This window comes from Seriola lalandi, unplaced genomic scaffold, assembly GCF_002814215.2.
Source record: "Seriola lalandi dorsalis isolate HSWRI2012SDOR001 ecotype SW California unplaced genomic scaffold, Sedor1 jcf7180002054257, whole genome shotgun sequence".
NCBI lineage: Eukaryota > Metazoa > Chordata > Actinopteri > Carangiformes > Carangidae > Seriola > Seriola lalandi.
In genome coordinates this window covers 594,194-609,415 of record NW_019524810.1, presented here as the reverse complement: position 1 = coordinate 609,415, position 15,222 = coordinate 594,194, and the positions used below count along the sequence as shown (strand labels likewise).

General features: G+C 40.2%; 2 protein-coding genes across 3 annotated transcripts; both read left to right on the top strand.

Moving 5' to 3' along the window:
• The first annotated feature begins 1,215 nt into the window (after positions 1 to 1,215).
• trpc6b (transient receptor potential cation channel, subfamily C, member 6b) lies at positions 1,216 to 7,587 on the top strand. Its single transcript, XM_023404921.1, has 11 exons — positions 1,216 to 1,978; positions 2,175 to 2,360; positions 2,967 to 3,131; positions 3,540 to 3,756; positions 4,313 to 4,540; positions 4,944 to 5,208; positions 5,347 to 5,542; positions 5,860 to 6,066; positions 6,292 to 6,348; positions 6,710 to 6,785; positions 6,882 to 7,587. The coding sequence occupies exons 1-11, from the start codon at positions 1,232 to 1,234 to the stop codon at positions 7,046 to 7,048; spliced, it is 2,511 nt and encodes an 836-aa protein (XP_023260689.1). The 5' UTR covers positions 1,216 to 1,231; the 3' UTR covers positions 7,049 to 7,587.
• Positions 7,588 to 9,196: 1,609 nt separating this feature from the next.
• On the top strand, positions 9,197 to 15,085 carry pgr (progesterone receptor). Of its 2 annotated transcripts, none has more exons than XM_023404931.2 (8): positions 9,197 to 10,410; positions 10,908 to 11,017; positions 11,929 to 12,045; positions 12,373 to 12,678; positions 13,033 to 13,177; positions 13,339 to 13,469; positions 13,859 to 14,016; positions 14,119 to 15,085. In XM_023404931.2, exons 1-8 carry the CDS (start codon positions 9,512 to 9,514, stop codon positions 14,272 to 14,274), a joined length of 2,022 nt encoding a protein of 673 aa, XP_023260699.1. In that variant the 5' UTR covers positions 9,197 to 9,511; the 3' UTR covers positions 14,275 to 15,085. The 2 variants fall into 2 exon arrangements, with proteins under 2 accessions (XP_023260699.1, XP_087029736.1); XM_087173610.1 differs by having other exon boundaries at positions 14,123 to 14,219.
• Positions 15,086 to 15,222: the final 137 nt, after the last annotated feature.

Here is a 15,222-nt window from a genome sequence, read left to right as displayed (position 1 = left end):
TTTTTGAGAAAAAGCTTCAGGCCCATGATATTCCTAAAAGCACCAGGAGTATGAGAGTAGTCAGTGATCTGATCCTGCAGTATCCCATTTTTCAATGTAACTCTCCTTGACCTCTATACACTGATGTCTTCTCCTCTACATGTTGCGGCAGTAGAACATTTTTCACTTCCTACAAATGTGTATTAACATCACATGCACAGCCCACTCAAAGATATTGCAAAACAATCCTACCTATCATATAGAGCTTAATTAAAGTGATGTTATTGATGGCTAATCATGCCACAGCAATATTTTTGTTTGTTTGTTTTTTTGGCTTTTTGTTTTGTTTTGTTTTTGGCTTTTTAGTCTCATAGTTATTAGTGATCCCCTGCTTGGTTTGAGTCGTGTCCCAGTTGCCTGTCTCAGAAATCCAGGCAGGAAAATCCACATGGAACAGCTATCCACATATGCAAGTTTAAAAACAAAACAGCAAAATTAGCTTTTTATGTCATATTCATAATAATTCCCTTTTCCATTTTAGTTGGGATTTTTTCACTTTGAACAGCATGACACCATTCTTATTTTATCTTTTCTCAGCTGATATAAATGAGAAGCCAAAAATGAATAATTTGCCAGTATGTATTGGAAAATTTTCTGTATGTACGCATCAGATTTCTCAGTCATGTAAAATCTTGTTAACTCTAATTATGATTGAATGAAGGGCCATTGTCATTATCAGTGCTGAAGCAATTAGCTTCTGAGATAACCACATTATTCAAATGTAATTATTGAACAGAAAGTACATTTACTCGTTTGGCAATGACACAAAATATAATTAGTATCAAAAGTCCAACTAACAAGCAGAGGCTGAGTGGATGGACATAGCCAGGCGATGGAATCAAAGGGAGCAGATGATGAGTCTGTGGGTGGTGTCACACTTGTAGTTATAATTCAGCTGAGACCAGCTGTCCATTGCACATTGTTGTCCATTCACTGCTTGGGTTCTCAAGACCTTTTTCAGAAATATAGATGGAGCTGATCTTCATATATCTAAACCAGTAGACTAAATAAATGTGTCTGCTTAGTAAGAAATTCATAGTAAATCTTACTCATCCTGAAGGGAGGTGAAAATTTTGTATTTTGGCTGCCAATAACAATTATATATAATCTGTATTTGCATTCAAATGATTATGGTATTGTATCATCTAAAATACTTTTACCTGTGTTTAGATGGAGCAATGAAGAGAAAACCATGATGCTGCGGCAGGTCATGGCCAAACCCCGGAGACAAGCTTTACGGGGAGCTGGATACCTGCTTCATGCCCAATCCTCCTCCTGTCTTTCTATGACAGAGGAGCTTTTCTTAGATGCTGCAGAATATGGTAACATTCCTGAAGTGAGGCGGATGCTAGAGGAGCTGCCAGACCTCAATGTCAACTGTGTAAATTACATGGGCCAAAGTGCACTGCAGCTGGCAGTTGCCAATGAGCATTTAGAGGTGACTAAACTCCTACTTAGGAAGAAAGACCTTGCTAGAATAGGAGATGCTTTGCTGTTAGCCATCAGTAAAGGCTACATCCGTATAGTGGAGGCCATACTGAGCCATCAGGCCTTTGTGGACAGTCAGAGGCTCACTAACAGTCCAAGCCAGGCAGACACACAAGATGACTTCTTTGCCTACGATGAGGATGGCACACGTTTCTCTCACGACATCACTCCCATCATCCTGGCTTCCCAGTGCCACGAGTATGAAATCGTGCATATTCTTCTCATGAAGGGGGCCTGTATAGAGAGGCCCCATAACTACTTCTGTCAGTGCAGGACCTGCAGCGAGGAGCAGAGGCATGACGCTTTCAGCCATTCACAATCCCGCATCAATGCATATAAAGGTCTGGCTAGTCCAGCATATCTGTCACTCTCCAATGAAGACCCTGTGATGGCAGCTCTGGAGCTGAGCAATGAGCTTGCAGTTCTAGCCAACATTGAGAAGGAGTTCAAGGTGAAGTTATGTTGTGTTAAAATGTACCAGATTTTTCACAAACAAATTAGAGATGACAGCTATACGTCATGTTGATTGAAAGGTTGTTGGCTATGACAAGACCTGAGGTTCTGACAGTTTTGTGCTATTAATGCTGTTAGTGATTCATACAAATATAAGAACAAGGTGCCATAGATCTTGCCTTTCTCTGTTACAGAATGATTACAAGAAACTGTCCATGCAGTGTAAAGATTTCGTGGTGGGACTCCTGGATTTGTGTCGAAACACAGAGGAAGTTGAAGCCATCTTAAATGGGGACATTGAATCATGTCAAAACACAGAGATCTTTGGCAGACAAAACCTTATCAGGTTAAAACTTGCAATAAAGTATGAAGTTAAAAAGGTAAGCATATGTGCATTGAACTTTAAAGGTCCCATATTGTATTAGTCCATGCAGGTCTAGGTTCTATGTTAACACCTTGAAAGTATCAAAGTGCTCAGTCCACAGAGAAATGCGTACAGCCTGTATTCAGAAATTGTAACTCAAAACGAGCCATCAGGATTTCTGTAACTTTGTGATGTCACAACAAAGCAGTCACTGCTCTCAGCCATGCCCCAGGTCCGGCCAATCCAATCCATCCTGAAATCTGCTGTATTTTTATTCAGTCTTTCAGAAGACAGTGAACCAATCAGAGGCCTGTTGTTGTAACACCTGTTGTTACTAGAGCTCTAGAGAGAAGCCTGAGAGAGGAGATGTAAAACTGCCCTAAGATGGTTTTTGGTTTTAAAACCTCAAATATATCTTTAATGGATATCAACACTTCAAATAAAGGTGTAAAATATGGGACCTTTAATTTTTTGGTTTTGAATTGATGCAATTGTATTCATACTCAACCTCATGTTTGAATATGTAATATGCAATCCTTCACTCTCTCTCTTTCTCTCTGTCATTTACACACACACACACACACACGCACACACACACACACACACACTGCCAATGGAGCAGTTTGTAGCACATCCCAACTGCCAGCAGCAACTCCTCTCCATCTGGTACGAGAACTTTTCTGGACTACGTCAGCAAACCACAGCAGTTAAAATCTTACTTGTCCTTGGTGTAGCCATTGGGTTGCCTGTCCTGGCCTTTATGTACTGGATAGCACCGTCAAGTAAGGTTAGTTCCAAAAAGGTCATACATTGTTTTAACTCAGCATTTATTGTCTTGACTTTTTTTTTCAGGAAATATTAGAAAAATGTTTTCTCAGAGCGAAAAGGAGAGTGAATGTCACATTTTCATTTGACACGATTTAAACGTTGCTCCGTGTTAGATGTTTGAATAGCTACAAATGGACAAACAGGATTAATGCAGTAATGTCAGAAAGCTCTAGGACCTGTGTTTGCTCTTGACTGGTTCAACCATGGTAGTGTTTTAACATCCCTTTATGCCTACTGCTATATGGAAGAGTTTAGTGTTGATTAATCTCTCATTGTGAAAAGAGCATATTCTATCAAAGACTAACCATTACATGCTTGAACTAATGTTACATTTTGTTCTTGTTTGCCATGCCCCAACTTCTCTCAGTTAGGGAAACTCATGTCTGGACCTTTCCTGAAGTTTGTGGCCCACGCAGCTTCCTTTATGATATTCCTTTGCCTGCTGGTCATGAACGCAGCAGACCGCTTTGAAGGAACATCGCTGCTACCTAACATGACCATCCACGACTACCCATCACAGCTGTTTCGTATGAAGACCACCCCCTTCACCTGGATGGAGATTCTCATCATGTCCTGGGTCATAGGTCACGAGTGTGAACACGCTTTCCCTCCCACCCTGTCCCTTTCCCATTCTTATATAGAACCACAGTTAACTATCATATCTTTTTCTATTAGGTTAGTCATTTTTAGATTATGTTAATTTATTCCTCTTTCTGGCACTCAGTCTTGTCGACTTGTCGTGATTTAAGTCAGGCTCCTACACAATTACATCACTCTGCTCTGCATGCAGGGTCAAGGATATTACGAGTCATTGAGGAGTTATAAATCCCAAACATCTATCTTGCTAGGAAATTGCCCACATAGATTATTATATATTCGCACCACGTGTACCATAATAAATCCGACTCATAATGAATTTCCAAAGATGAAAAAGGCAAGGTGACACCTTCACTTAGCTCTACAGGCGAGACTTTGGAGCCACGTCACACACACTTTGCCAGTATACAGCATTAGTAAATCTTATGTAATATGACTACCGGCTCAAGGCTTATTTATCATGTTTATGTGTGTTCAAATCATATCATATTATTTCATTTTAGAGAGATTGTCAACCCAATATGTGATTTTCTTCTCTTGCAGGAAAGATCTGGGAAGAATGTAAAGATCTTTGGTCGCAGGACATCCGGGAATACATCTCTGAACCTTGGAACCTTCTTGACTTTAGTATTTTGGCCATATTTATGACCTCTTTCATTGCCAGATTAATGGCTTTCTGGCATGCATATTGTGCCCAGTGTTATGTTGATGAGAACTATACTGACCTGTCCAATATGACCTTGCCCTTTGAGATACAGTATTTCCAGCTTGGTAAGTGTGGACCAAAGAATTCATGTATTATAAGTAGCGATTCAATAAACTTAAAAGTAAATACTGTTATTAAAGAGAACTTCCTGTTTCAGACTGTTTTAGGTTACATCACTGAATATTGATTTTTAGAATTGATCTGGGGAGATATTTAAAGAATTTTTTTCTCCCAGATAATTTTAAGACTCAAAACAGAAACCCCATGAACATAAAGGAATTATACTCACCAAGTTTTATAAAGTATCACTGCAGCATTTTTGGACTGCTTGATTTTCCTGCTAACTCATTATGAAAACACACACAAGCTAAAATTAGTCCCTTGAATTGCTTACTCAGGTAATGATCTTCTCCGATTGAAAGTTTACTGCATGAAAACTGTTCTCATTAAGGATTTGTTTATTTTCAGCTCGAATCCACTGGGTGCCCTCTGACCCGCAACTCATTTCTGAAGGACTCTATGCAATCGCAGTTGTGCTGAGTTTCTCTCGCATTGCATACATCCTGCCTGCCAATGAGAGCTTTGGGCCTTTGCAAATCTCTCTAGGAAGAACTGTAAAAGACATCTTTAAGTTTATGGTGATTTTCATAACAGTTTTTGTGGCTTTCATGGTGGGAATGTTCAATCTGTACTCGTACTACCTCGGAGCCAAGCACAACGATGCATTTACAACGTGAGTGTCAACTATAGACTGTTCCACTAACAAAAAAAACTGTAGCTCTGGATACAATCTTTGTTGAATTAATATGACGTAAGATTAAAACACTTGTTTCACTACAGTAATTTAATTGCCATTTCTCCATCCCTCCAGGCTTGAAGAGAGCTTTAAAACATTATTCTGGGCCATCTTTGGCTTGTCAGAAGTGAAATCAGTGGTCATCAATATTGACCATAAGTTCATTGAGAATATTGGCTATATTCTGTACGGAGTGTACAACATCATCATGGTGATTGTCTTGCTGAATATGCTCATTGCCATGTTCAACAGCTCCTTCCAAGAAATTGAGGTAAGTTTCAACCAGCCACATTTCTATATTAGTATTTATTTTTGTGTCTTGTACATTATCATTGGTGATAAAGTCACCACATTTTGTTGTACGGTCATAATTAGAGAAGAATCACTCAATTTGACAAAAATATGAGTAGATGTTATGATGTACTGTTGATTTATGTCAAAGTCATCACATTTCAGTTCAGTTTCAGTTTTAATTTCTTGTTCACAAAGTAATGCTGCAAAGAAATGTAGATAAGCAGGCGGTTGCACATCAGAAATGCATATTGATGAAGTGCTCTTACCCCTTCTTACTCTTCTCTGTTGATGCAGGATGATGCTGATGTTGAGTGGAAGTTTGCCAGAGCTAAGCTCTGGTTCTCGTACTTTGAGTATGGCGGCACGCTGCCTGTGCCCTTCAACCTTGTACCGAGCCCTAAGTCTGTTGTTTCCCTCCTGCTGGGGATAAGGAAGTTTCTCTGGGCTGCACCTCAAAACAAAAGCAAAGAAAATTCAAATGATGAGATGGAGCTTAACAAGGTGAGGCATCAACGGCTGATACAACTGAAATCTGAGGCAAGGAAATGACCAAATAAATTTTTTTGAATGTAGACATTTGTAACATTCCTGGGGTAAAGTTTATTTGAGGGCCCTCTTGTGTCACATTTGTAAGTTGCAGCCTTTACTGTATCCCAGAAAAACACGTATTGAAATAAGTTATAATATTAACAATCCTTCATATCTTTTTGTTCTTTTTAATCTTAGTTGAGGCAACCGGAAGATCTGAGTATGGAAGCATCACTTGGTCCAACCCACCACCAGGTAAAGCAGTTTTTGTTTCCTAATGCTAAATCCTTCTGTGCTGGAGCAAATTGTATTTCCTGGGTGAACTTTTATACACATAGAATGAACATGAACAGACAGAATGCAATGTTAGTAAGTTATTTTAGTACATATCTAGTCCTCTATTCATATCTGGAGGACAACTTAAGATACTCAAAAGGAAAACTGCCATACATACATGTGTCAATATAATGAGTCAGTCAGAACCATATACTGTATGATCAAACGTGCTCACTGATCAAGTTGGCAGCTGCTTTTCTTTCCTTAAGTAACTAAGACTTTTTTTAGGAACAATCAGCTCATAGGTTGAAGACTTAAATTTTTCTATTCTTTACTACAGAAGATTATGAATCGCCTCATCAAAAGATACATCGTAAAAGCACAAAGAGACAAAGATAACGATGAAGTGAATGAAGGTGAGTTCAGCAGGTTTTCTGGAGACAGTGCTTTTCATGTACATATCACCAAACTATGAGACATCATTCGACGCTGTTTCACTTACTGTCCCACAGGTGAACTGAAAGAGATCAAACAAGACATCTCCAGTCTCCGCTATGAGCTGCTGGAGAGGGAGAACCGCGACATGGAGACACTGACAGAGCTCATCAGGCAACTGGGAGAAGTCTTGCATGTTCGGCAGAAAGAAGAGCAGAGGCACAAGCTGTCAATGCATTCCTAAATTGCACTGCACTTCAGTCAGGGGCAGACTGCCCTAAAGCACAGACTTAACTCTTTTTTTGAACAAAAACTTATCTGAAGAACTGGATATTGTGTATTTTAAATATAAAATCATCGCCTTTGCTTTATTTCCTCCCTTTTTGCAGGATAACTCATCAAACTCTCTTTGATCCTGTCCCTGTCCCTGCACAGTTAACCACACGGTGGCACTAATGGAACTTTTTTCTTGCACGGCTCTGTCACACTAATATGGACACTAGTGGCTACTAACATATGGTGTTTATATAGTTTGATGTAGGGGTGATTTCTAATCTCAAGTAGAAAAGCATTTCAGATTAAAAAAAAAGGAAGCATATGTTTGGTTGTGTCAGTGGCAGGTTCATAAATCAGACATAACATAAAATCAAATGAAAGCTTGTTAGTATGAACTGCCTTCTGAGCTTCCTGTGATTTTCAAGTTATGAGGTAATGTTTTTCTGTGATGTAACCTTAGAATATAAATAAACAGGACTGTGTTTTTTTTTTTTACACAAACCATAAGCTTTGTTAGACTTTTTAATGATGTGTTTTATTAAAATGGTGACCACTTAAGCATAAAGTTTAATGAATAGAGTTAAAATTGATGTTGAATTTTTTTCTCCTCACACAGTGCAGAGGGTTTATGGGTTTTTAAAATCATTGCAGCACTGTTGTGCTCTCTCACGCTTGCTGTGACGCAAGACAAATGTCTGAGGACAGTCTGACCTGTCAGGTAGACATACAGCTCGCCTCCATCTACAGCCAGGCCAGGAGAGTAAAAGCTACTGACTCAAGTCAGAGTCAGTATGAAGCAGTTATACAAAGGAAAAAACTAAAGGGATAGACATAGCAGTTACTAAAACAGCAACATGAATCATTTCTATACATTTGTATAAACTGATTGCCTCGGTAAAATATATTCACCCCATGTGTCTGCAATATTAAACATTTGATTTAAAAAGCACCAGAGGATCGGGTTACACAAAACGGAAAGCTGTTGGTGGTCACCATGAGCCATGAGCGTCACATTTCCAGATTAAAGTCTTGTCTGAAAGCTAGACCATTACAGCATTTGAAGAACAAATCATTGCGATATGAATGTGAAACTGTTATCCAAGAATTATGTGGGCCACAGCAGAGAGAATCCCGTGTGATAATGTCAAACACATGACGCAAGAGATAGGACCAAGGCCTGTGTGTGCATCATAATTACATGCATCAGCAATATCTTTACTGGACTGATTAAATTGAATAGTAAAACGTTCTGTTATCTATTCAGGACAACAGAAACGATGATTGCAAAGGAGGTGGGGATGCTGCAGTGTCTGTAATAATTATAGAGGAGCACCAAACAGGAGATGCTTAGATAAATATTCTTCACTTCATCATCAAACGTCAAAGGCTGTTCATGTGCGTTTGACAAATATACAGCAAAAACATGATGTTTAAATTGAGAGCTTTAGTTTGAAGCAGCTTAAAAATAGATCCAATGTACAAAAATGGAAAATATCTGAAAACGAAAGTTAAAAAAAACCCCAAACATTTAGGATGATCCTCTGCAGGAGGCAGAAGAAAAAAAAAGGCAGATTTCTCATGGCTTTCACTTTACTACGTTACTTGAATAGCTCACTGCAATTTACATTGGAGGATGTCTAAAAATGGTGAATAAAATGTTGAATTGGAGACAATACATTTTGTCCTCAGACTCTCTCACAACATTGGGTCTTGACCTCCAATTAAACTCAACAGGGCTGTTCAGGATGAATTAATTTTGGGACACTCATCAACTTAATGTAAGCATTTTTTTGTCATTTGACATTTGTGTCATTGTCTAATGGATCCTAGTTTCCAACATTTTCTCACTTGGCTAAAAATGTCACCATGTTCAACCTCATCCATGAATAGAAGGGAGGGGACTAATGGCCCTTGACATTGAAGAGATCCATTGCTGATTCTCCTCATTGGCTGGCTATATTATTAAGTCTGCTGTAAAGATAGGGTACCAATACATTTTCTCCAGAAGGGTTCTGCATTGATACTTCCTCTGGCTTCCTTTGATGGTTGACTATTTGGTCTGAATGAAGAAAGCCATTGAAAATCTGTGGAAAAGGAAGATAACACACATTCAGCTTTGAAACATGACACCCACAAGAACAAGGAAATATTCTCATTTACTTGAGTTTGCTAAATTTATTTCCTGAAAGAGCTCAGAACTACGCACTCTTAATCCCTCATCATCAACACTCAGGCTAATAGTTGGGTCTCTTTTTTTTCTGATCAGTTGTTAAAGTTTATGGAGCAGACTCTGATGTGAAAGAAAGGCGAAGTCACAGCCTTTCTCGACAGGGAGGAGGATTACAGGAAGGTCTCTGAGCCACAGCTTATCACACCCCATCCAGCCTCCGGACGCACTCCAGTCTCTGCTGTGCGCTTCGCGGCTCAGAAAATGGAAAGTAAAATAAACGGAAGGATGAGCACCATCAGTACTCCGATCGCTGATTCAACCGATACAAGAGTAAGTGACTTGATGGAAGCTGGGAACAGTAATAGTAAATTATCTAACGATTCGCAGTCTTTAACTTGCATGTCCTCCTCCGTGCGTAATTTTGGAAACGGCGGCACACTGATCCACGGTCTAAATTCAAGTGGCGATGGCGCAGTTTTCAAAGACTGTAACATACTCGATGGTTCACTCGCTACAAAACACTTTTATGACCGTAGCGGTGAATATCTGAAGTGTGACAGTGTGCCGTGGGATGATTTTGTAAAAGTTCAGAGGACAAATGTAGCCACATCCGAAAGTTTGTCAGGCGCAAGTGTAAGTCTCTCCTCGACCACCGGTGCGTGTAAGTTCATCAAAGATGAAAAGGAGCCTTCTGTGATTATGGACACCCCCTGTCCCACCTTTGAGCGATCATCGGAGATATTTCCTCTTGACAGCTGCTGTGACACCGACAGGAAGCAGCAGCTGGGGCTCAGTGACTGCGAGTCCACAAGCTTCAGGTCGACCCCGGCGGGTCCTCCACCGGGGCTGGAAGGATCTCCAAACTTTTTGATAGACCTGAACCAGTCGGAGCAGCTGAGCCAGGTGAGGACGGACTCCAGGTGTGCTCTATCCGGGAAGACTTCCATCAACTTTGACGCTAACACGCACGCAGCCTCGCAACAGATGATGTACAAGAACGAGGCTCCCCGTTGGCAGATGCAGACATCTCCGGCTGAGCCTCAGTACTGGTGCCAGTCTGCAGGGGTGACCGATGACCCGTTCACACACCGCGGCTATGATGGGATCCAGAACCAGGCCCTGTCCCAGAGGAACCCTTCACCTTTCTCTGCATTCCCCGGGTAATTAGTCCGTTACTATAAACTTTCGCCAACTTGTTTGAAAAGAAGTCACTTCCACTCACTTCTTTATATCTCGACTGTCATCTGTCTCTAATGGAAACTTTATCAAACAAGTTTATTTTGTGTTGAAAACAAGTTAGAGTGAATGAGAACATCTTATGCCGTTTGGTCTTCCTCTCAAAAAAATCTGTTCTGTCATTTTGAGGCAGCAGAAATATCTGTCTTAAAACACCCTTCCATCTCACTATGTTATTTAATATAAAGGATCCTTAAGGGCCCTTAAGTCTTATCTTACTCTCTAAACATGGAGAGAGACCCCTTAAATCAGCTTTGAATTCACTCAAGGCTTGAACAAGCCAATCATTTATGTAAGAGCAGAGTGCTATTTAGTTTGTTTCCGCCTTTGATCTTCCATCTGATAAGGATCGAACTATTCTGTGAATTTAGCCTCATAGATGACTTCATTAATGCGTGTTTTTTCTTCTCTTTTTCTACAGTATGCCACCTCAGAGACTGTGTGTGATCTGTGGCGATGAGGCATCTGGTTGCCATTATGGAGTCTTAACCTGTGGGAGCTGTAAAGTCTTTTTTAAAAGAGCAGTTGAAGGTGAGCTGAGAAAACTTTTTCCCTGCTTCTGGAAATGTCGAGTTCTAGGTTTTCTTTTTTCTTGTTTTTGTACACACTTCAGTTCAGCATTCAGTACAAATAGTATATAGTGTATTGGTACTGTTATAAAAGGGAGGAACCTAAGTCATCAGAAAACAGGCAGCTGAACTGTCTTTTTTTTACCTTCAGATTTTATTATGTTTCAAGATGCTTTGACAGCAGATCAAACGTGCATGACTTTTTTTTTATCAGCTATCCTCCCTTTGTTTTTCATCTCCCTACTTCAGTCTACGCTGGAACAGTGAATCTTTTTCTGTTGCCTGTGCTCTGTTGGTGCGTGTCGTCTCATGTCCACTGTTGTTGGTTTCTTTGTTGATCAGTGGGCATTGTTCCAGAAAAATCAACCAAAAGGTAAAAATAAAAAAAAATTAAAAAAAAAAAACACTGAAGGAGGGATTAGAGGCTGTAGCAGAATTTTACTCTCTGATATCAGATAGCGCATGTCCACAATGACTGATGTGGTACAGTGAAAGGGAGTTACCATTCCAAATTTGACTGACCTTCTATGGTAGTTATTAGAGGTCATTAGCAACAGTATCACGCTGACCAGTGTTCACTGTGTTCTTCATCTTGGACTTGTTTTCTTGTTATCTTGCAATGCGAGATATATAAGAGCCACTATGTCTCACCATGGCCGTGTCACTCTGTCCTCACAGCCTTGCCTCTATCTAATTTTCTTCTTTAGATCTCTCCTCATAATGCTGCCTCAGTGTGGAGTGGAGTAGCCACGTTAATAGTCAAGAGCCCTTCAACACTTTTTTCCTCATTATATGCCTCTCCTCCTCCCTTGATATTTGAAAATCAAACACTGTTAAAATTGTGTGCACTTTCTGTACCCTTTCACTCAACAGGCAGTCATAGCTATCTCTGCGCTGGGCGAAATGACTGCATTGTGGACAAAATCCGGAGGAAGAATTGCCCTGCGTGTCGCCTGCGAAAGTGCTATCAAGCGGGAATGATGCTCGGAGGTAACATTTGGTCGGATTTCTCTTTGCACAGAGCTAATTTGGCCGTAAGGCAGAAATAAAACTGATTGGTTAAGTCACACTTTCAAATAATGATTAGCCTCAAAGAGAACATTCAAAGTGCTCAGATCAAAAAGACAATATTGAATTGAAATTAAACAGGAGCCTTTTGCAGGAAGAGGTGTTGAACTCCTTTTTCAAAAGGGTTTTTTGAGCAACTTTATGACTCAAATTTTGAATTGACTTGGCAACACTGAAGCTCTGTGATGAGTTATGGGCACAAATTGTACTTGTCATCAAATCTAACCAGGCCTTGTATTCATGTCACAGGCAGGAAGTTGAAGCGTTTCGGGGCCTTGAAAGCCTTCGGTTTGGCCCCGTCCCTGATGTTCCAGTCCCATTTGGCCATGTCCAGTGACGGCCAGGCCTTGACCTCCATGTCTTGCATACCAGGCATCCGTGAGGTGCAACTCACCCAACAGATCATCAATATCCTGGAAAACATCGAACCAGAGATCATGTATTCCGGTTATGACAGCTCGCAGCCCGATGCTCCCCATCTTCTGCTCACCAGTCTCAACAGGCTGTGTGAGAAACAGCTGCTGTGGATTGTCAAGTGGTCCAAGTCCTTGCCAGGTAACGGCTCTCTCAGCTCAGGGTCACCTGTTGTTGCCATGGGGATCCACTGACGGGCCTCGCTGAAAGTCTCAGGCTTAAACACTGATTTAGATAGAAGGCTTTGTAATGCCATGAATATTAACGTAGATATGAGAGAAGTGATTCCAAGTAATATAAAATAATTTGACTGTCTGAATCAAATTATCACTAGAAAACCATGTGTGCAAATGTGCTGCACCACCTTGGTATGATGGTATACTGGTGCACAGGTGTTAGGACACAGGTCATATTTACTATAAAAAAAAAAAAAAAGGGACCAAGAGGCTGAGAAATTAAATGTACTCTAATACAGAATTTCATTTTCTTTCTAAGGGTTTCGTAATCTTCATATCACTGATCAGATGACCCTCATCCAGTACTCGTGGATGAACCTCATGGTGTTCTCGCTTGGGTGGCGCTCCTTTCAGAATGTCACCAGTGAATATCTATACTTCGCACCTGATCTGGTTCTTAGTCAGTAAGTAACCGACCTCACGCAGGCGATTTAAGTTGGCTCTTGCTTCACAGTGATTTATAGTAAGGAGTTATAGACATGACAATGATGGCATGTATTCAAAAAGCAATGATTTTCAATAATTGTTCCGAAACATGAGACCATTTTTGTTTTTTGTCCTTCAGGGAGCAAATGAGGAGATCTCCCATTTACGAGCTCTGCCTGGCAATACAGTTTATTCCTCAGGAGTTTGCAAATCTTCAAGTCACCCGCGAGGAGTTTCTCTGCATGAAAGCCATAATACTACTCAACACAGGTAAAAGACAGAAGACTTAGTGAATCGGACTCAAGATAACTCCTGTTTTTCTTACGGTGACCTAGTTTGATGTAAAAGCATTCAGTATACAATGTTGCTATGATGAGCCTCTACTGTAGAGCCGCACAATAAAAGGGAGTGTTGTACAGGGTGACTGGACCTTGACAAGATTTATGTAGCAGCTGCTATCGAGTACTAGTTTTACAGACCGAAAAACAATGTTTTTAATAGCAGCTGTTACTTCTATAACAGTCGTTGTTGACCGGCTCTTCTGCATTTCCTTAGTGTTTGTTCAAGACAGAATAGTAATTTTTCTACATTTTAAAGGAGATGATGTTTGGAGAAATGTATTTTTTTTTTTAAACTATAAGTGTCTTATCCGCTCTCAGTGCCTCTTGAGGGACTCAAAAGCCAGGCAGTCTTTGAAGAGATGAGACAAAACTACGTCCGGGAGCTGACCAAGGCTATCCACATGAGGGAGAAGGGCATGGTCGCCAGCTCACAGCGATTCTACCACCTCACCAAACTGATGGACGCCATGCATGATGTAGGGCTCACCTCGTAGTGCAACAGCATTAATTCATGTGTCTTAATCGAACTGCTACTTTAGTGAGCGCCAAGGTAAATGTGAATGTCTCTTTTCTGACAGATAGTGAAGAAGGTCAACCTGTTCTGTCTGAGCACCTTCATCCAGGCAGACGCCATGAAAGTGGAGTTTCCAGAGATGATGTCAGAGGTCATTGCCTCCCAGCTTCCCAAGGTCCTGGCGGGCATGGTGAGGCCCCTCTTATTCCACACCAAGTGATGATGCCGGCTCAGACGTCACAACTCTGCGGAGACAACTTGCGACTGGATTATTCACAATTATAAATATAGTCGGTCATCTGTACTTTGCCAAACTGCCTCTAATGCTCTTTATGAGGTGAACTATAATGAACACATTCCTTAAAATACAGTTTTTAGTAGAGAACTATCTCACATATTATAAATTCAGAGGCATCGTTTATTAAAGGTCCTCTGTTTAAATTCTGGAGTAGCCACCCTCTCCCATCCTACAGCTTGTGTACAGATGGTACTAACTAGCTGATATACAGTAGGTTTTGAGAACCCTTAGAGATACTGATATTTTTGTACTGAAGCTGTAAAAAAGAAAAAAAAAAATCAAACAGAAAATTTCAGGATTTATTCTCACCAAAATTGTATTCTTAATAAAGGAAAATCGCAGGAAACACTGAAACCTGCTGCTTAAACTAATGAAATGCTTTTAGGGTTCACAGCAGAGCAACTTAATGCACCTATTTCAGGGAGGAGAGACAGGAAGATAACTGTCTTTAAAATGTGTGTGTTAAAAAAAAAGTAACTTAAGTGAACTACAAATAATTCAGTCACCGCACATCTCTGCCAGCACTGCACAATATGCCTTAAATGTGTTATTTTTTTTTTTTAAATGGAACGGATTTAAGATTTTTTATTCTGCATCTGGATCTGAATCAAAATACACACAATGACAGATGTCAGAAGGATGCATGTGACAAATTTAATTCAAGTGAGTGCAGTAGTTCATGAAAAAATGTAAAAAAAAAAAAATGTAAAAAAAAAAAAGCAAAAGTGTTCAATGTATTTAACAATGTCCAGAAAAACCTTTAAAAAAAATTCTGGAACAGCATTCACATGTGTAACAACAGCTGATCACCTCTCCTTCGTCCAATAACTTCGTACTTCACACCAAATTCTATTTAAGTCAGTTGAGCTT

Excerpts from the sequence above, each read along its gene's own strand:
- trpc6b (XM_023404921.1), top strand. The coding sequence starts at position 1,232 with ATGATGCTGCGGCAGGTCATGGCCAAACCCCGGAGACAAGCTTTACGG. Across the intron at positions 6,349-6,709 it reads TTGGTCCAACCCACCACCAG|AAGATTATGAATCGCCTCAT; the intron begins GTAAAGCAGTTT and ends TCTTTACTACAG. Across the intron at positions 6,786-6,881 it reads TAACGATGAAGTGAATGAAG|GTGAACTGAAAGAGATCAAA; the intron begins GTGAGTTCAGCA and ends ACTGTCCCACAG.
- pgr (XM_023404931.2), top strand. The coding sequence starts at position 9,512 with ATGGAAAGTAAAATAAACGGAAGGATGAGCACCATCAGTACTCCGATC. Across the intron at positions 11,018-11,928 it reads TTTTAAAAGAGCAGTTGAAG|GCAGTCATAGCTATCTCTGC; the intron begins GTGAGCTGAGAA and ends TTCACTCAACAG. Across the intron at positions 12,046-12,372 it reads AGCGGGAATGATGCTCGGAG|GCAGGAAGTTGAAGCGTTTC; the intron begins GTAACATTTGGT and ends TTCATGTCACAG.